The sequence below is a fragment of the Phaethon aethereus genome, assembly GCF_964289735.1.
Source record: "Phaethon aethereus genome assembly, chromosome: 18".
Classification (NCBI taxonomy): Eukaryota; Metazoa; Chordata; class Aves; order Phaethontiformes; family Phaethontidae; genus Phaethon; species Phaethon aethereus.
Window position 1 is genome coordinate 6,777,942 of NC_138594.1, and position 19,594 is coordinate 6,797,535.

The 19,594-nt window shown below is 62.3% G+C and overlaps 1 protein-coding gene across 1 annotated transcript in view; it reads left to right on the forward strand.

Annotated features, from left to right (window-relative positions):
- The first annotated feature begins 1,510 nt into the window (after nucleotides 1-1,510).
- The window catches only part of CASKIN2 (CASK interacting protein 2), a 29,957-nt gene continuing 11,873 nt past the window's right edge, over nucleotides 1,511-19,594 (forward strand). Inside the window, exon 1 of the mRNA XM_082008053.1 lies at nucleotides 1,511-1,809. Coding sequence (XP_081864179.1) covers nucleotides 1,716-1,809 — 94 coding nt within the window. The 5' untranslated portion in view covers nucleotides 1,511-1,715. The remainder of the gene's footprint in view (nucleotides 1,810-19,594) is intronic.

A 19,594-nucleotide genomic window follows, 5' to 3' on the forward strand; every position in this document is an offset into this window, starting at 1 on the left:
TGGGCTTGTGGGCAGCTGCAGCTTCCAGCTTTACCGAGGGTGGGCTGAGCGACACTGTGCCATGGGACACCCCTTCTGGTTTTGCCCCTGCCCTGCCCCAGACAGGACCTCTCTCTCTCTGCTTTCTCCCCTGTGGTTTCTATCCTCAAAACAGTGACCTCGATCGCTCGCAGGAAGCGACACCTGCTATTATATAATCGGCTGAGGGTGAGCGCTCAGGGAAGGGAGACGGCATGGCTGGGGGAACTGCAGCCGCCTCTGATGCGGTGCGGATTGCCACAGGGGGAGTTGCGGGGTGATCTGGTGATGGCCTTGCAGCTGGCACAGCACAGGCTCCCTGCCCTCCTGCGCGCACACTTCTCCCTGGGCGTCTGAGCAGCCTGCCAGATGCATGACCCTGAACCTGGAGGGATTTACTTGCCAGCCAGTTTGGGCAGCCTGGGCGCAGCAGGAGGGCACAGGCTGGGAAGTGTGAACCGCTGTTGTGGGACCCCGTGACCTCTCCAGAGTACCCCAGCTGGCCCAGGCTGTGGGCTTCATCCTGTTCTCCTGAGCGTGGTTTTGCTGCTGAATTACACCCTGCTCCTCACTCGGGCCAGAGAGGGCTCACGTACTGGTTAAAGAGTATCTTGGGTCCCAGGGCACTGAGCTTCATGGGTAATTTGGAGGGCAAGGGTTTACCCCCCCCTGCACGGGAGGGAAGGGTGCCAGGCAGGCTCACCCACTCCCATGGAGGAGGACTTTGGCTAAACCTCCCCAGCTCCATCCCTTGGGTGCTGCCACCAGGAAAGGAGAGGGGGAGATGCCATGGTGCCCTGAGCCCTGTGCGCTGCCTTTAGGGAGGGGACAATGTATGTGGCCCCGGGGGGGACAGGGAAGGATCTGTGTCCCCATCCCATTCCTCGGCCACCCCCCGACGGCACCCTCGGGAGATTTCCTCCGCAGGTTCTTCCCTCTCTGTTTAACACGAGCCAAGTCCCGCCAGGACTAAATATAGTCAAAGTATTTGTTCTTCGGCGCAGATACAAAAGCTGTCGCGATGGAGCCGGGAGGTAAACGGCCTTTGAGGACTGACTCTGCTCTTACCCTCCCCAGGTCTCGGGCTGCCGCGCCGGGGCTCGGCCGTGCACAGGGCTCCGCAGCGTGGCTGCAGTGCCGTCGCCAAGAGGAATGCTGAAATGAAGGGGCTAATGAGCACCAGAGAGGGAGGATCTATAACTTCCAGATGGCGATGAGCCCGTAATCCCTTTGGGAAGAATTAGGGACTCATCAGCACAGCAGAGCCTGGCGAGGGGAGCAAAGCACGACACCTCCGGCTCCGGGAGTGCTGCGAGAGGCCGAGAGCATCCCGATGCTGACTGCACTGGCCGCCCTGCCCCGAGCTGCCGGGCTTTGTCTCGCGGAGACCTGGTGCTGCCGGGAGCCCCTCCCCAAGCACTGAACTATTTCTCGTTTTAAATGATCGCATGTTCTCCAACCAAACCCCGTCCGGGTCCTACTCCTCCTGACGCAGAAAGAGACTTCTGCCTGTAACAGAAAGACTTCTTCCTTCTGGTTTTTATGTCCCATGGGATTGTAAAACATCTCTCTTGTTGGATTTCATCTCCCATCAAAGTGTGTTTTGAGGAATTACGGGCTTATTCCCATGGCTTTATAAACTGCTGGGATCCAAGGGTCTCTGCCTTCCGTGCTGCTGCCGCTTCAACCTGTCTGCGATGGGGCGAGAGCAGGAGCTGATCCAGGCTGTGAAGAACGGGGACGTACCCGGTGTGCAGAAACTGGTGGCCAAGATCAAGGCGTCCAAGAGCAGTGAGTACCCGAGCGCAGAGCTGCGGGCTGCCTCTCCCTGGCCTGGCAGTGCTGCCTGTCCTGGGGTGCGAGTCCCGGCAGCGGGCTCGGTGCCGTCCGAGCTGGGGTGCAAGTGCTGTCTCTGAACCCCGGCGCACGAGTTACGCTGCGGCCGGAGGCGGGAGCGTGAGCGCAGCCCGTGCGGGCGAATGACCAGGCTGTAAGCGATCCTCCCGGCAGGGCTGGGGTTCCCCTCGGGCTCGGGGCCCTGGAGTGTGGGCCACCGAGTGGGGACGGGCGAAGGGAAACGGCAGCGGTGGGGGAAAGCGAAGCCGCTTAGAGGGGGGATGCTGCTACAAATGGTCGTTAGTGATTGCCGCTCACTCCCGGTCATATTTATCTTGTGAAAAATTATCATCCCAGCCAGTCAACTGGAACCAATCGTCAAGCCTTGAATTTCAGTCTGGTAATGTTTAACCCTTCAGCAGAGCTGTTTTTTTGCACGTGCTCTCAGAAAGGTCAGCAGCAAGCATGGCTTGGAGTGAACGCTGGGCTTGCAGGGGTCCCCAAGGGCACCGGGGTCCTGCGGGCACCGCATGGTGTCTGGAGGAGGTGGGGAGGGTGAAAAGGTGGAGGAGCCGATCATGGCCGATGCCCCGGTGCCCTTGTAGAGAGCTGAGCTCCTGGTCACTCCTTGTGACCTACTGAGAGAAAGAAACTGGGAAAAGTAAATAAAAGGGCTCGCGGCGCGGTGCGTGGCCGGGGGAAGGTGCACAATGCCTGCCCAGGCTATGGGAGCCTCTCTGGGCTGGGGGGGTGCAGGACTCCCTGCCAGGGCTACTCGCCATGGGGGGTCTTGTGGGTGTGTGCAGGAAAACTGGAGGGGGAAAAAAAACTGTCCTGGAGAGGGAGGGGGGGAAACTCAGGCAGGAGAATAAGCTTTAAGGCTTCTTAGGAGTAGCTCAGGGCGGAGAGGCTGGTGCTGGGAAACATAAGTTAGGCTGGGGATTATAAATATGAGAAGGGGATCAACTCCCCTGGGCCAGCTACTGGAAAGCTTTGATCGGGGCCAAAACGTGCAAATCCGACTGCAGGTCTGCAGGAGGGCTGGGGCCACCTCCCTCTCAGAAGAGGGGCTGCCTGGTGCCCCCTCCCTGGGTGAAGGGACTGGGTGCCATTGCCTCGGCTTGCAGCTCAGGGACTGTGCCCATATGGGGTCCCTGAGCGATAGAGGTTTGCCTGCGCAGGCGGTTGAAGGACATCCCCAAGGCAATAAATAACGTCAGGACGCGAGTGTCCCGCCGGCTGATGCAGCCCCGTTCCCCCGAGCTGGTGTCCCGTGGGCAGGCGTTGTGGGCAGGCTGGGGTGCCTGTGGCCCTCCTCCTCCTGCGCACCCGGAGGGGTGAAGTTACACTTGTTTCCTCCGATCCCCTCCAGTAACTCTCTCCCGGTTAAACCCCGTCTACGTTTTCTCTCTGGCGTCTTCCCCTCCCTCCAGCCGTGGGGCACCCATGTGAACGTGTGTGTTTAACTCCCCCGCTGCAGCAGCGTCAGCCGCTCCCTCTGCCTATTTTCATTTTATTCCTTTATAAAGAGGGGAGGGGGGCAAAAAGCCCAGACCCCTGCAAGGCCACCGCTGCAAGCCCTTGGTGGGGCTCCCATGCTGGACCCGCTGTGGGGGCTTGCTTGGTCCCAGGGGCTCATCCCCGGCGTGCAGGGCATCCCTTACGGTTCCCTCTCCCTCCTCTCACCGATGCCCTGTGAGCTGAGCGTTTGCTGCATTTGCCGCTCATTAAAGCGCCTTTCCCATATGACAGGCTGAGATGCTGATTGTTATTATTATTTTTTTTTAATATCCCTCTAAGAGTCCTGCTGTCTCAGTGGATTGGGAGCTCAGTCACTGTGATCGGCCCTCTGGGGCTTCCTGTGCCTAAAAAAGTCACCACACGTAAGCAAAAATCAAGCGCCAGTCCCGGCAGCGGGAACTTGAGGGACACGTTGTTTAATATTCACCGTGCGCAGCCCTCCTCCCCGCGCAAGCGCTGCCGTACAAGTGGGTCACAGCACCTATTATTATAAGGCGGTGGGACGGGCAGGAAGAAAGTTTTGGGGGCAGGAGCGGGAGGGGAAGGGCAGGCAACCCGCCTGTGGGAAGGGGATGTCGGGGTGATGCCGTGGTCACTTCTGCAGCGGAGAGGGGGGGTCTCCCCCGGGAGAGCTGGGCTGCTCCTGCCGAGCCGGCTGCGCTTTGCTGAGGTTCCCTGGCGCAGCAATAGAAACGTCCCGCTTTTTAATTTCCTTCTCTCCCTCCCCTCCCCTCCGCGTCAGAGCGCTGCAGAGTTTAATTGAAATTGTTAAACGACCCGTCACGGCTTTGGCCTTTCTCCGCGGTGATCAATCACGTCCCCGGGCTGGCCGCGCTCGCCAACAATGCGCCAGTTGGCCGGGCCAGGGCGGCTGCCGCGGCACCGAGGGGCCGGGGCTCCCGGGGGAGGTGAGGGGCAGAGCCCCCCCCCGGCTGGGGCTCTCGTCCCTGGGAAGGGGTGACTGCTCCTGCAGCCGGACGGTGCCCAGCAAAGTTTGGGTGTCCCCACCCGTGGCCGTGCAGGTCTAAGGGGCAGGATGGGGCGATGCTGGGGTGATGCCGGGGCAGGGGCGCGATGCCCCCGTGATGGCCAGGGGCTGGAGGAGCCGTGGAAGGCGATGGGAGCCGGACTTGCTGTTTGCCTTCCTCGAGGGAGTGGTGAAGGGTTTTGTTTAAACGTGCGCAAAGTGCAAAGAAAGGGCGGCAGCTGAGCAAACTGGCGTTAAACTCTCAAGGACAGGGAGCGAAGCCCCGCTGGGGTTCAGCCGCTGCCTCCAAGAGGTTCGGCCAGTGACTTGCCCCATTTCACCTGCGACTTGCCCCATTTCACCTGCTATGTTGGTGCTTTCCAGACCTTGGATGTATTGAGGACAGGGGTGGGTGCCTGGGCCTTGGCTGTGTCTGGGCTGTGACCTAGCAAGCTGTTAAACGCTAGTGAAGCTTGCAGGGGGTCTTGGCTTTATCCTCACACCTGGGTTGGTGCCCCTCATTGCTGCGTCCCCACACCACAAAGCACAGCAAGGTTTCCCCAAGAGCGGTGCCAGCCCTCAGATGCTGCTGTCACCCGTCCAGCCGGTCAGGAGAGGGACGGTGTTGCTGGGAGTGCTGCGAGACCGCAGCAGGCAGATGCGGGTTAACTCCCTCCCCCGCCTTAAATTTCCTCCTAATCCCTAGTAGCTGTATCAGCTTAAGCCTCGAAGGATGGAGTTTAATATCTCTTCTGTGGTTTGTTAGCCTTTGCACCAGCACTCTGTCTCCATCCTCTGCAGAAACACCCACCCGTGCTTCGTGTCCTGCCGGGCTTCATCCTTCTCTCAGCGGCAGCGGGCCCATAGTTGTTTGAGGAAGAAGTCTCTCCTTTTCGCAGTTCGGGGGTTATTTTGCGATGTTGGATGTGCCTTTGTGCCGGCCGGCAAGCCCAGCACGCCGTCCCCCCTCACCCGGGAGGACCCTTCCCCTCTTTGCCTCTGCTCCCGAGTCCTGGGTGCTCCGGCTGCTCTGTGTGGTCTGGCTGTGGTGAAGAGCCAGGACTGGCCTGGGGCAGGATTGTTATCATTTCAGGCTCTGTTACACCTGATGGCTTTCCCCGCTGGCGGTGGCGCAGGGATGTCTGGGCACCCTGCCTGCTCCGGTCCTGCCCCGGGCGGCGCAGGCGGCTGGACCTGGCTCTGCCACCAAGCCCAAGTGTGGCCCTGGCCACGTCCCTTGAAGCCCGAGTTTCGAGGATGAGTTCCCAAGCATCCTCGGCCTTGTCCTCCCCTCCTCTCCCCGTGCGCTGTAGGTCTGACGGGCTGGACCGGCTCCACAGCCGCACGCCGGCTTGGAAGGGCCGTGGGCACGCCTGCGGAGAGACGCCGAGAAACTCTGCCGAAACGGGCAAAACTCCCTCTTCCGCCAAGACCGAGCCAGGAGCGGGGCGAGGCGCCGTGCCCGGGGGAGCCCGGCTGGCAGCTGCCCCGCGCCGGGGACCCCGCAGCCTGCCGAAATCTGCTTTTGAACCAGCCCGCGGTGGGTGGGAGGGAGGAGCAGAAAATAGGCTTCAAAGGCTCTCGTAAGTGCAGCAGCCGCAGGGATGGATGGCGGCGGGGCTGCAGCTGCACGGCATGGGGGGGTCCATCCTTCCCTCCTCCTCCTCCCCCCGTGGCTCCTGGCCTTCCCAGGGTGGAGGTCTCCTCTGGCTTTCCCAAGCCTGGCGTTGGCTTGGTGGGTTTTCCCACATCCCGGCTGTCCCAGCTCACGGCAGAGTTTAGCCTGGTGTTTTCATCCTCCGTCCCGGGAAGGAAGAGCCCCATGCGGGCAGTGGCGCTGAAAGGAGTGAACGGGCGGTTGCTTGTCAAAGTCGGTCTCTAACGGGTGTTGTGTTTGGAAAGGGGCCCAGCTGCTGCCGGTGTGCCTGGAGCCGGTGAAAGCGTCATTGCGCCGAGCGCGGGAGATAAGGCACGAGCAAACGGCGTCGCGCAGGGAGGTGAAGGATGTAGTGCCGGGCATTGCCCGGCCCAGTGGGCACGGCCTCCTCGGGGTGCCCAGTCCCATGCCCCCCTGCACCCCATCTCCCCACATTCACGGGTCCACCTGCAGCTGCCTTTGCCGTGCCTGGGTGAAAGAGCCGGGGGGGAAGGGGCTAATTCTGGGGAAGGGGATGAGTGTGGGGTCTGTCGGGGCTGCTCCAGGCCATGCTGCCTTCCCTTGGGGACGGCTGGGCAGCGCTGGGGTATCCCAGGCACTTGCCAGTCTCTCAGGGGGTTGCGGGGGTCCCTCAGGGCTGTGGATGGAGCCGGGCTGGCAGCCGTCCCCGATGTCTCAGGCAGGAGGCTGAGGGCTGGGGCAGGAAGGGGATTTCCATCCTTTGGGCGCTTCCCAGTGACTCAGTCCAGACCAGGGGGCTCGGCTCCCTCTTCCCAAGGGCTGCGGAGGCAGTTTTGGCTGTGTGACCCAGAAACACAGGACGATTCGGATGGTGACAGCTCGAAGGCAGACAGGGAGGGCAGCCCCAAGCCACGGGACGGCGTGTGCCCGGCTGCCGGCGGCACACGGGCGCCGTAACGGGGACGGTGCTCCCCAGGGCTGTACCCAGGCAGGGGAGGAGGGGACGTGGCAAGGACATCACCAGCACGGGCGTCCCGTCCTGCGGCTGGGGCCGGGGACGTGCTGGGGGCACAGGGCTGGTTGCAGGCAGGAGGGAGCTGGTGGATAAAGTCTTTCCGGGTGGCAATGATCCGTGCAAAAAGGCCCCGTGGGTTTGGGGATGCTGTGTGCACGCTGCTGGCGCTCCCCGGCTTTCTACCATGCGGGACAGGACCTGCTTTTAGGTGAAGACATCATCGTGCTCTTCCTCCTCCACATGGCTGCTGGGTCTGAAGATCTTGACTGCGACCTAGAAAGGGGTTGCAGCATCGTCCCTGTTTAGGACAAGTGGGTCACCATGGGCCGTGACAGCATCATCAGCATCGCTCCTGCCACCTCTCCATCAGCATCCTGGTGACGCAAGAAGGTTTCCTTGGGTAGAGGGGGGCGAATTATTGGATCCCAGCGGCAATCAACAGCATCCCCCCCAGTGGAAGATGGTTTCCAGCCGGTCGGGAGCGCGCAGTAGCGCGCTCCCGACCGGCTGGAAACCATCTTCCACGCAGCATCGCCCCGGTAAGAGTTAAAAGAGGGGCTGGATGCCGTGCGTGTGTGTGTGCATGCACGCGCCCTGCTTTGTTTTTAAAAGCGCCTCGGCTGGCCTGGCCCCCCGCCAGACCCGGGGCCCGCCGCTGGCAAAAACTCCGGCAAAGGAGTATGAAAGGGGCAGAAACTAAATAACAATAAACCACCTTTTTCTGGCTGCTCTAGCAAACGCGGCGGGTGGGGAGAAGCTACGAGCACTCCAGTTCCCCCAAATCCCTATCCTGGCTTCCCCAAAAAAATCATGCCTGGGATGGAGAGGGAGGGACCTGCTTGAACCTTGGGGCTGCAACGTTGCCCGGGCCTTGCCGAGGTGTCCCGGTGAGTCACAGACCTGTCTGGAGATGCCCAGACTGCTTGGAAATGGCTCTGCCAGGATGATCTTTACACTCCCGGGGAAGGGCTGGACACCCTCACCAGCCCCGCGCTCCTGTAGGATGCCCGGGGCTGCGGCAGCCTGTGCCCAGGGTGGGTGCGCAGGCACCCCGAGCCGTTTGCCAGCCCAGGGAGAAAGGCTGGAGCTGCAGCCGAGCGCAGCTTCGATGGCGAGATAAGGGAGCAGGGAGAACCTGCGCGCGGGGCGGGTATGCGGCTCCTGCAGCATCCCAGGCCTGGTGCAACACGTCCGGCTGCGCTTCCGCCAAGCCCTGCCAAGCACCGGCGCCGCTCCCCCGCCGGGCCCCAGCCAAGGCTGCGCAGAGAGCACGCGGCCCCCGGCACGGCCGCCGCGCCCGGACCCCCGCCCCAGCCTCCCCCAGGTGCGATCCCAGGAGCTGGAGCCTGTATCGGCCGACCCCGGCGGGCGGCTGTGCCGTGGGGGGTGAAAACTCCCAGGGTTTCGTAATGCCGCCCTCGGCCGCGGGCACGGCGGGTTGCGTAAGGCGCCCTGTCTGCTTGCGAAGGGAGCTGGCAAGCAGGGCACGGGCACTGGGTGCCCGGCACGGAGGTGCCGCTGGCGGCGGGGCTGGCTCGGGCTCTCCCACCTGCTTCGCAGGTGCCTCTTGCCCCCTTGGAGCACCGGTTCCAGGGTCTGTCTGGCTCTCAGCCCTCGCTCCCCCTCCTCGAGCAGCCCGTCTTGGGGCATCGTCTCGTTTCTTTGCCAGGACGGGCGTGGATAAACCTGAAAGGGATTTTCCAGGTGGAGCCAAATTGGGCACAAACAGCAATAGGGAGCCTGGACTGGGAGCCCCCCGGACCTTACCCTCCTGTGGGTGTCCTCTCTCCCTGGGCAGGACACTGGCTCACGGCCAGCGCAGTCCCCTGGGGACCTCCCCGGATGCGTCCCTGCCCCAGCGAGGCCACGTGAGTGCCGCTCGCCTCGGCGGCCTCCGAAAGGGGCCAGAGTCCTCCCCAGCGGCTCATCCTTGCCCGTGCAGGGGTGTGGATGCACGGCGAGTCTGGCCAGCAGCCTGGGGACCGGCACAGCCCCGGCAGGTGGGTTTAACCTGCTGGGTTAAAAAGAAGGGAGACGCTCCTCCATGCAGGGGAAGAGGCTCCTGTGGAGCTGCTGACTCTGCTCTGTGGCCCAACCCCAAGTGCTGCTCCAGCCTTGGAGGAGCCCTCGGCTTCTTCCTCGGCAGTGCTGGGGCACAGGCAGCTCCCTGTCCCGGAGCATCTGCCCCACTGGTTATATTTAGCAGCACATGCTGGGCTGCACAGGGATGTCCTGGAGCTGCTTCTCTATTCCCTCCACCCCAAACCAGGTATGGACAGGGGGGTCCAGCTCTGAGCCCCCAAAGTCATGGCTCTGCTCTGTCCTGCTGCACCCTGCTCCAACCACCTGCAGCTTCACGGGGCTGAATTCACGCCGGGTGTCGGTGTCACTGGTGGGTCTCGTCCTGGATAAATGTCTCCTCCCAGGAGCGGGGCAGGTGGGTGCCGCTACTCAACCCCACTCAGGGACAACCCGGGCACTGGGACAGGGACCAGCACGTGGCCACCAGCCCCCTGAGCCCCCACACGTGGCCAGCCACATGCTTGCAAAGCCGGTGCCTCGTTGACCGGGAAGGGACGTGCAGCTTCCAGGGCTGGTTTGCTCTTCCGGTGCTTTCCCAGCAGGGTCGGCACGGCTCAGAAAGCCGTTTGCCGGCGGCGCCTGGGGATGAGGCAACCTGACGTGTCTCCCTGGCCAGGGTGGGGGGCATGAGGTGCCTCGGGGGGGTGGCACGGTGCGAGAAAGGGTGCCTTTTCCTGCAAAAAGGGGCTGAGGGAGGTGGGGGGACCCTTTTCCCCATGTGCACCCCCCTCTTTCTCCCCGCCACCCCCCGGAATGCTGCGAGGCGGCAGGTGGGGGTTTCTGTGCTCGGCTCCCACGTCCTGCCTCTGCCGCCAACTCGGGCTTGCCGGGGCCGTTCCTGACACGCACCCGCCGCGCTGGAAAGGCGTAAACAGATCGTGTTGCCGGCAGGGGTCCAGGGAGCGGGCAGGCCTTGGCTTGTGTCCCACCACCGCTCGGTTGGGCTGGGGCGCGGGGAGCGCCGAGGCAGGGGGACGGGATGGAGGGGGCCACGCTGGTGGCAGGTCCCCGCAGGTGGCAGGGTGCCTGTGGGAAGTCGGGCATGACCTTGGTTTGACAAGGGGCCGGGGATGCTGCCCCTGCCTCAGTTTACCTCTGGTGCTAGGGTGGGCCTGCTCCTTAGGGGTTTGGAGGTGTTGATGTGCTGCCCCCCAGCCCCCTTCCCTGTCCTCCCATGGGAAGCTGCCAACTGGAGCTCAGCTCTGGGGGCTGGAGGTCCTCAGGTCCAAGGGGGGCTTGTCCATCGCAGTTGTATTTTGATGCCTTTGACCTTGCTGTACGGGGCTGCTCCATGTCACCCTTGTCCCACACCCTGTTCCCCGAGCAGCTGCTGGCCGGCTCCAGCGCCCAGGCTGGGCAATGGGAGGAGGCCCCTGCCCTCCCTGCTGGCCCCGGAGCAGCTGGGATGAGGGGAGGAGGGCAGGAACGCGGCGCCTGGAATAACTCGGCAGCCGCCAAGGCCCCCACAGGGATGGCGAGACAGACACAGGGCCCTGGTGCGGGGTCCTGCTTCCACCACGGGGACAGGGAGATGCCTCTCCCGGGACATACACCACCCGCGGCTGCGAAGTGCATTTGTTGGTGGATGCTGCTTCCACCTGGGGACACGCAGGGTGGTGCGTGTCCCTCTCCTGTCCCCTGCAGACAGCGTGTCAGGGGAAGCCTTTGCCGCTGCAGCTGGGTGAAAACATCCCGCTCCAGCCAAGGCACGAGGAAAGCACCACCAGCCTGATGCTCTGCTGGATTTTGGCAGTGGTTTCTCTCGCTTCGCGGTGTTGCCCGGCCAGCCGGAAACCCAGGCGGGCAGCGGAGGGTCTGACCTGGCTGGCAAAGAGCCCTCGCAGCGGGCACAGGCTGCGCTCCCCGGCTGTGGCAGGGAGAGGAGGGAGCAGCGGCGGGTTCGTCTCTCTCGGGCTGCGTGTCCCCGGCTGGAGGGAGCTTGGCCCATGCCCGCTGGGCACAGACCCATCTCTCTCCCCTTCCTGCCGGTGGCGGCGTGGAGCGGCTGGGCAGTTCCTGCTTGCTTCGGTAGGCGACCTTGGGCAGGGGATGGGAGCAGCAAGGAGACACAGATGTCTTCCGTGCCCTTGCCGTCACCAGAGAAGGGGTTTGGAGAGGGATTCTTCCCATCCGTCGTGGCTTGGGAGCGCCAAGCAGCCATTGCTGGGTGATCCTCTTGCTCTTTCTCAATGCAGACGCCATGAACGGCTGCAGCCCCACGGCATCTCTGGGAGCAGTCGCCCATCCAGCGTCCCTTAGGACCAGCAGGAGTTGGAGGCCACATTTTGGCTCTGTCCAGGAGGGAAGGAAACAATTTGCTCAAGCTGCTCGGATCCGGGCTGCGATTCAGATGGACCGGATAGCCCCTGCATTGTTTGCTGGAAGGTGGCTGTAGGAAGCAAAGAGTCTCTTGTCCGGGTTTGGCAATAGAGGATAGAGGCCGCAGCCCCCCAGGAGTGGGAATCCTTGGTTCGCAGGGAGGAAATTCCAGTCCTCAGGCAGCGTCTGCCCTGTCCCCACACAGACCGGGCTGTGTGCGTCCCGGGGGACCCCGCCAGCACGTCCCTGAGCGGGGCTGGTGGCAGCACCGGCTCGCAGGGTCAGAGTGGAGGAAAGGCATCCGCAAGGTATTTTTAACCGCATGTGACGCCAAACCTCAGCCACACAACCGCCAGCAGCAGTCTGAGGTTAGTCCTCGGCTGCCGACGGTTGATTGCCTATGGGACGGTTGCGGTGGGGGGGGGGGCTTTGGGGAAAATTCGGTTCCCGGCTGCCGGGGCCTCAGGAAGGAGTGATGACACTTGAACCATCAACCTTCTGGGTGACCTTGAGTGAACGGCTTCACCTCCCGGTGCCTCCCCTCCCATCCTGTGTGTGCCTTGCCTAGATTAGAGCATCCAGGGTGGGGACAGCCGGTCTGTCCGCCCCAGCAGTGCCTGCTCTGGGCACACGGCAGTTTCCCTGGGGCAGAAGGGGGAAGATGTCGCAGGATTTCCAGCCGCCACATCCCTGTATGCTTTGAGTACTGGCTCCACCGGCCAGAGCAGCTCCCAGGTGCCAGCTGCCACGTGCGGGTACCAGGCTGGCAGCGATGGGGATGGTGCCGTAGGGCCGTGGCAGCCCGGTCCCCCAGCCTCAGCCTTGTCCCACTGCCCCCGGGAACTGCATGATTTGCTGCAAGCATCCAGGATAGAGTGGAGGGCTGGATCCTTGTTTTACTCCCTTGAGATTGCGGGGTTTTGCTGGCCGCTCTTGGCTGCTCTAATTTTTATCTGGGGCTCATTGTTAGAACCATGAAATAAGTAGCTACGTGCTTCTCTCGAGCGTCAAAACCCTCCAGGTGTAGGTGGGTTGCTGCGTCCCTGCCCGCCCTCCCTAATTAACTGTTGCTCAGCAAATCCAGACTTACTGACCTGTCCTAATCTTCCCGTGCAAGGCAAGCCCTTTGGGCTGCCGGCTCCTGCCGCTCGCCTCTCATGGCCTCCCAAGCCTCTCGTGTCCCCCATGAGCCTGTATCGTGTTCACAGCCCTGGACACACGGTGGAAGATGGTACCCTGAGAAGCGGCGTCCCGCTGCGCAGGGCTGCTGAGGTTGTTTTCCTCGCCAGCGGCTCCCACCGTGCCCGCGCTCCCGCTGCTCTCACCGACCCCGGCATCCTGCTTCCCCTCTTTCTTCCTCCCATTGACTGTCTCTGCCAGTCAGATTATTTTTCCCCAGGTGCTGCAGTCTGCAATTTTCCCAGGTTGAATCTGCCTGGGTTTGTTCTCCTAATCTCTCTAAGTCCCTTTTGTGTTATTTCTGCCCTCATTGATCTGTTGAGCATCCTCCACAGATTATATTAATGTGCCATTTGCTTGGTATCGTGTAAATGAGAACGCTGAGGGTGTCTGTAGGAGCAGCCCCTTTGCCTGGGTACCCAGGGGGCACGGGAGCCCTGTGACCCCTTCGCTGGCTCCCAGGGGAACCAGTATGGAACCAGTATGGAACCAGCTGAACAGGAGCTAAGGCGCATTGTTGATGCTGGACCAGCTGCTTTGCTGGTCCCGTGTCCTGCAGCCCATGGGTGACTCTTGGCCCCGCGGCTTGCCCAGCGACGCACCACGGGCACAGGCGGAGCGCGCGCCTGGCCGCTGGCCCCTGCCGCTATCGCCCCATCTCTTCCCGCTCGGGAGGTGTCCTGTCCTTTCGGAAGGATGGGGGAAATGGAAAAGGCTCCACCTCTTCCCTGGGCAAATACAGCTCCTCTGAGTTCATATCCTGGAGAGCGAAATAGCCAGGTCCCAGCAGGGACGGTGACTTCACCTCCCGGTAACGCATTTCCCCGGCCAGCTGGGAAAGGAGCCCTCGTATCTCTGAAGGAGCCGCCCGGCTTCCCCCACCCAAAGCCTTTCCCAGCTGTTTCCATCCTGGCTGGGGCTGGGGGATGCGATTTCGGCTCTGTGGGGAAGGGGTGTTACCACTCCCCCTTGCCGAGGGGGCCAGGCTGGGGTGTATAGCTTTGGGGTAGGCAGCCAGTGCGAACCCCCAAATTACTGTGGGGAAGTGGAGCAAGTGCCGTTCATCTCACCATGCAGCTGAGATCCTTCTGGGGGGCTGAAACTTGGAGCAGGAGCACATGTTTGGCTTTTGCAAGGGGTGAATCCAGCCCCGAAGGACTCCTGTGATGCTGTTTCCCCCTCTTGGTGTTTGCCCCCTCCATCCCCGCTGCGGCTGCCAAACCTTAGGGGCGAGAGGCAAGAGCTGCACCTTCTTCCCAGCTGCGCGGATGGGGATGGGGTTTCCGATTCTGCTTTTCCTTTCATTGTTCTGGGAGCCTTCACTTTGAACAAGCTGCCTGTTTTTTCCTGCTTTGCTTGAGGGGGGGAAGCGGCGGGGGGAAATTGGGGGTCTGGCCGGGGGTCCTGGGGCAGCTGGGCTGGGAAAGAGCAATCGATGTCTGCGCTGTGCAGGGATGCCGTCCCCGCTGCCTCCTCCTGCCAGCCTCTTTAAAAAACTTAATTGTTGGGTTTTCCCCGGGATAGAGGCTCCCAGTCTTGCCCAAAGAAGGAAAAAAGCTCCCAGTTGACTCCGTGGTCCTGCTGCCATGTCCCCAAACCCCTCTCCCTTTGCCTGTCATGGGGCCCCAGCTCAGCCGAGGGAGGAAGGCAGGTGCCTTGGCCTCTCAAACTCCCAAACCTTGCCATCACCCACCTTCACCATCGCCCACTGTCACACCTGAAGACATCACAGGACGAGCGTGCTTAGAGAAGGAGAAAGCACGGATGAGGAGGGAGGCAGAACTGCCAGAGGAGACTCAGGCATGCCGTCGGCAGAAACAACTCGGTGGCAGGGACATCTTGGGCTCTGCGTGGCTGTAAGCCCGAAGATTTGGAGCTAAAGCCAGGGTTAAATGGTGGAGGCTGTTCAGGTTAGAGACAAGGAGTCTGTGTTTTGGCGTGGGGATGCTCACAGCACAGGGATGCTGCAAGGAACCCTTCGAGTCCAGCTCCCAGCTCGCTGCAGGTCCAGCTGGACCTGGGGTGCCGAAACCAGCAGCAGGGCTCGTGTGCAACGGCCGTGGCGCGGCCTGTGCAGTGTAAAGCAGGCAGGGTCTGGCATCTCGCACCTGGCTTTGGTAGGTTTCTCAACAGATGAAGACACCAATTATTCTCAAGGAGTTGCCAGACGCTGCTGTAGGGAAAGATAAGGGATTCCCTACGGTGTCGCGCTCTCCCATCGCTGCCATTTGCCCTGGCTCGATGGGAATCTGCCTCCCTGATTGCAGCCTCCCCGTCCCTGCCAGCTGACCCAGTGGCTTTGCCCTGGTCAGACCCACCCCGCGGTGCCTGGCTTGGTGGAGGACCTGTTTGTCGGCGTTGGTGGGGAGCCCGTTCGCAGGGATGCTGCGAAGCTCAAACCCCGGTACAGGCCATTTGCAGGCAGGAAAGCACCCGTGACATTTGGATACAGGGATGAGTGCTCGGCTGGATATCTTCGGCGGCAGCACCCCGACAGCCAAATTCACCCACCATAACCACAGGGGAAATAGGGGGGCCCCTGCCTGCCCAGAGAGCCGGGCGCGGTGCTGGACTCGGCGTTCGGGGTGCAGGCTGGTGGCTGCGGCAGGCAGATGGCACTTGGCTCTGCCCAGCCTCCATCTCAAGCTTGCTGGGCAACTTTGGTTGAGATTCTTAAGGTCTCTGTGGCCGAGCTCCTTCCCTATCGAAGCGGGCGAATCTCTTCCGAACCTATTTGGAAACTACAGCTGAAGCAGCCGGTTTGCCGGGAGGCTGTGCTGGGAGGAGCCGGGTGTGGGTGGCCACGGCGGACGTGCCTGTGGACAGAGAGGTGAGAGGGAAGGGTGATTCCCACAGAAGAGGGATCCACATCACCTTTTCTTGTTCTTGATTCTGGGTGAGACATCGAGTTTCTCCTGGGCCCCAGCACAAACGCACGGCACGCCGAGGCAGGGCCCCCCAGGCCGTCGGCACAGGTGAAGGCCAGGCAGGGCAGGTCGGGTGAAGCTGCCACCTCCTTCCGGCTCCGGCCCTGGGAGGCTGCCGCCGTCAGCGGAGGCGGCTGGTGCTCTGCGGGATCGCAGCTGATTAGCTCCTTGGGCTGGTTTATTGGCTCAGTGGTGACGGTCCCCAGGTGGGACTTTCCCAAGAGGGTATGTGCATGTATTTGGTGTGCCCAGAGCACACGATCCTTCTCCCACCACCCAGGGCAGCAGGATGGCGTTCCGGCAGTGCCCAGACGGAGCATCCCTGCGTGCGGGATGCTCCTGGTGTAGGGATGCTCGTGGCTGGCGGTACCGGAATGCTCGTGGTACAGGGATGCTCGGACCTGCCATGCGGGGAGGCTCCTGGCATGGGTGTACTTGCAGCCGGCGGTGTGGGGATGCGATTTCCCAGCGCAAGGGGAAGGGACGAGGGTCAGTGACACAGGACGAGCAGAAAGGTGTATTTTTTCAAGGTGCCTCTGGCACGAGGTGGGTCTCCAGTCCCACACAGAGACAAAAGCTGGGTCGACAAAATTGGGGGGTCACAGCAAAAGCACTGCTTTCTGGAGCCTTGCTCTGCGTGTAAGCCAGGGTAGGAATCTCCGAGGGGTGCTTTTTGAGGGACATGGGGTGTTTGGGCGTTTCCTTTCCCAGCCAAACCCAGGCAAGTGTGCGTGGCTCCTTCCCAGCGAGCGGTGAGTGGTTCCGGCGCCAGAAGGGTCCTATCCACCTCCCAGCCCTTGAAGCAAAGCCCAAAGCTGTCCCTGTGGGGACAAATTCTCCGGTGAAGGGTACAGGGTGACGCAGGGTGCCCGGCGTGCTGGCACAGGGGGTGCTGGCCGGGCAAGGGCACGCCTGGCTCCACGCAGCCGGCGCCGGGCGAGCACCCCGGGGGGGGTAAATACGGGTTTGCGCCGGGCCGGCTGCCAGCGGGGCGGGTGAGGCACCCGCCCTGGCCAGCCGCTCCCGGCAGCCCCCTGCACCCCACGGGGAGCTGGGCCCAGCCCGACGTCCCCGCTGTGGAGGTGCAGCGCAGCCCCACGGGGAAACCGAGGCACGGGACGCAGCACACCCGAGGGGGCTGCTTGGTCGGGGGAGCTGGCTGGAAACATGCTGCGTGGGGCTGCGCCATCCTGCGCCCCTGCCAGCGAGGGTCCAGAAGGCCGAGGGCCGGCACTTCCCCCTCAGCCAGGGCTGGATCCGGAGCGTGCCGTGGGCGAGGGTCTCGGCCTCCTCTGGCGAGCGGGTGGCCGCGCTGCCTTTGCCACGGCCGGCGGCCGGCGGAGCGCGCGGGCCCTACATTTGTAAGTAATTTGCTGGAGCGCTCCGGAGGTGCTCCCCGCCTGCCGCTTGGCAGCCAGACGCCGCACAGAAGCTCGCTGGCTCCCTCGAGGCCTCGCTCAGCCCTGGCCCCGCGCTGCCGAGCCTCGTCCTGCCCGGGCAGGCGCCGGCGAACGCGCCGGAGTGGGGGAGCAGAGCGGCGTGGGGGCCCGGCAGGACCCCCCAGAGGGGTCGTGTTGAGGAGTGGGGCCAAGCAGGAGGGACTCGTGTCCGGAGTTAACCCTCAGGGTGTGCCAAGCCGGGTTTTTTCTCTCAAAATCTCCCCTTCAGGACTTTTTGCATTTCAGCGCTGCGTCCATGTTTTTCTGGGTTCATCTTCCCGGGACGCGAGCGTGCTCCCGGCGGGGAGCGGCGGGTGCGGATCAGGCCCATGGGTGCTCCCGCCCTGATGCAAATCCAAAGGAGGTGGCGATGCGGCTGGCAAGGGTCCGGCCACCCCATCCCAGTGCCGTGGCTGGGTCGGCCCTGACCCTGTGGCCCCTTCCCAGCCCAGGTCTCTGAATCCCCACAGCCTCCGAACCAGCCGGTCTGGGAGGGCTGTGGGGTTGGGAACCGCTCAGCCCGGCCTCTGCCGAGCCCCAAAATGCCTGGGTGGGAAAGGTCGGGAAGCTGGGGCACCAACAGGGAGAGAAGGGGCTGAAGAAAGAGAGATAAAAATGGGGGAATCGGTCAAAAGGAGCATATGGATGCAACGAGGAAGAGGGATGCAGGGAAGCGTCCCATCACCTGCCTTCCTGTCACTGCATCCCCAGGAGCATGGCGGGGGCTGGTGGCACCCCCTTGTCAGCCCTCGTGCTGCCCCGCTGCTTCACCCCGTCCCCGCGCTGGCTCCCCAGCGGGGCAGGGCTGCTTTTGGGGTTGCTTTGCCGGCCCCACACGCCATACAGTGCAGAGGTGTGCAGCGGGATGGCGCTGGCCAAGGGGTCCCGGCTGCCTGGCTGTGCTCCATTTTCCCCTCCATCCCTCTGCCCCTCTCTTCGCTCATGCCTCTGTGCCCGTGGTGCCAGCGTGCCTGGCCCCTTCCCTACCCACGCTTGGCCTTCCAGCCCGACTGCAAACCCGCCAGCTCTGCAAGCAGCGATTTACCCAGCTACAAACCAGGGACGAACTCTCTCCCTTCCTGCCCGAGGTGGATACGAGCAGGATTGCTTTCACATTCAGGAAGAGTCCCGAAGGGGATGCTGCTCCCGGCTCCGCTTTTTGGGACCTGCTGCTTTTCCAGCTGCCCACGCTGTGTCCGTGTGGTCCTGGCCTGAGTCCTGACCTTGCTGGGCTGCCGGAGCCAGGAACTAATTTGAGGAATGTTGCTCGGGAGAGGAGCGAGGACAGAGGCATTTTGCCGTGCAGATGCTGACAGCTGCCTGGTGGGGCTGGGGAGTGGGCAGGGACACCCGCCGTGTCCTGGGACACCCACTGCATCCCAGCCCTGCTTACTGGACCCCACCAGCCAGCCTGGTCCCCTTGTGGGAGGGGGTCAGGGATGGGATTTTGGAGTGAGTTCTCCCTCTTTAAATAGTGAGCATTGCTCAACTCCAGGACCAGCCCCCAGGGCTGTGGGATGTTTCTGCCTCTTTCGGATGGGCTTGTGCTCAGTGGGCATCTCCATCCAGCCCTTCTCTTCCCGGCATCGCTTGCCTGGCTCCGCTCTGCCGCCCAGCTTGCGCAGATCAGGCTCTGCCCCTCGTGCCATGGGTAAGGACCCCTCCTCCTCCTCCTCCTCACCCTTTCTCGGCAGCAAAACCCCTCGGCAACCCCATGCTGGCCTTCAGTTCCCACCGCACAGAGAATCCTTTAAAAATACCTATTTATAAACCCTGATTAAAAGGCAGGGTGCTGGGGGAGTGCTCGGGGAGCGGGAGCTGATGGCTTCGCAGGCATCGCCTACGGCTCAGTGGATCCCTTCACTTAGTTTTAATTTTATCTCGATTGTGTCCTCTGGAAATCCCCCAGCTGCAGATGCTTCCCAGCGCTTCCCACTTGCAGGATCTGTCCCAAGACTTTCAGAGGGGCAGGATGAGGCCTTTGCCCACCACAGCTGACCCCGTTCCTGGCTCTGCCATACAGCCCAAGTGCGATCCTGGCTCCGTAAAAGAGGCAGTGTGGGGCTCTGCGGTTATTGTTGCTCCGTGACTGGGATCAGAAGTGGCTGGTTTACAAGTGAAATGTCATTTTTTTGGCTGGTGGGGCTGAGGGAAATGGCTTGTCCTTGATGGAGACCCTGGATCCTGGGCTCTCAGGCAAGATAGGGCTGGAAGGGAAAAGTGGGAGCTCTGCTGAACGATGGCTTTGGGAGATGGTTCCTTTGGGAAGGGCTTTTGGGTTGGCAGAGCAGCTTGCTGTGCCCCTGGAAGAGTAATTAGGGTGATCCCATCCTGATCTCCTCAGCTGTGGCAACAAGTCACGAGTCCCTTACCAGCAGCCACTCTAAGCCCATTTTGTGTTAATTAGGCTGTTTACAAAACACGGTAAATTGCAGTAATGAACACACCATTCCTTGGTTTCCTTTAATTATCCATTTGCATGGTGAATGAGCCGGGCCACTCTTCAGCCCTCCTTTCCAGCAAAGGGGCCGTGCAGCAGAGTATGGCTTTGTATGGGATCTGCCATGTGAGGTGGGCAGAGACCTTGGGAGAGGAGGAAAAGAGAAGGGAGAGGAGGAAAAGAGAAGGGAGAGGAGGAGCAGAGGTGGAGAAGGAGGAGAGGGAGCTGCAGCC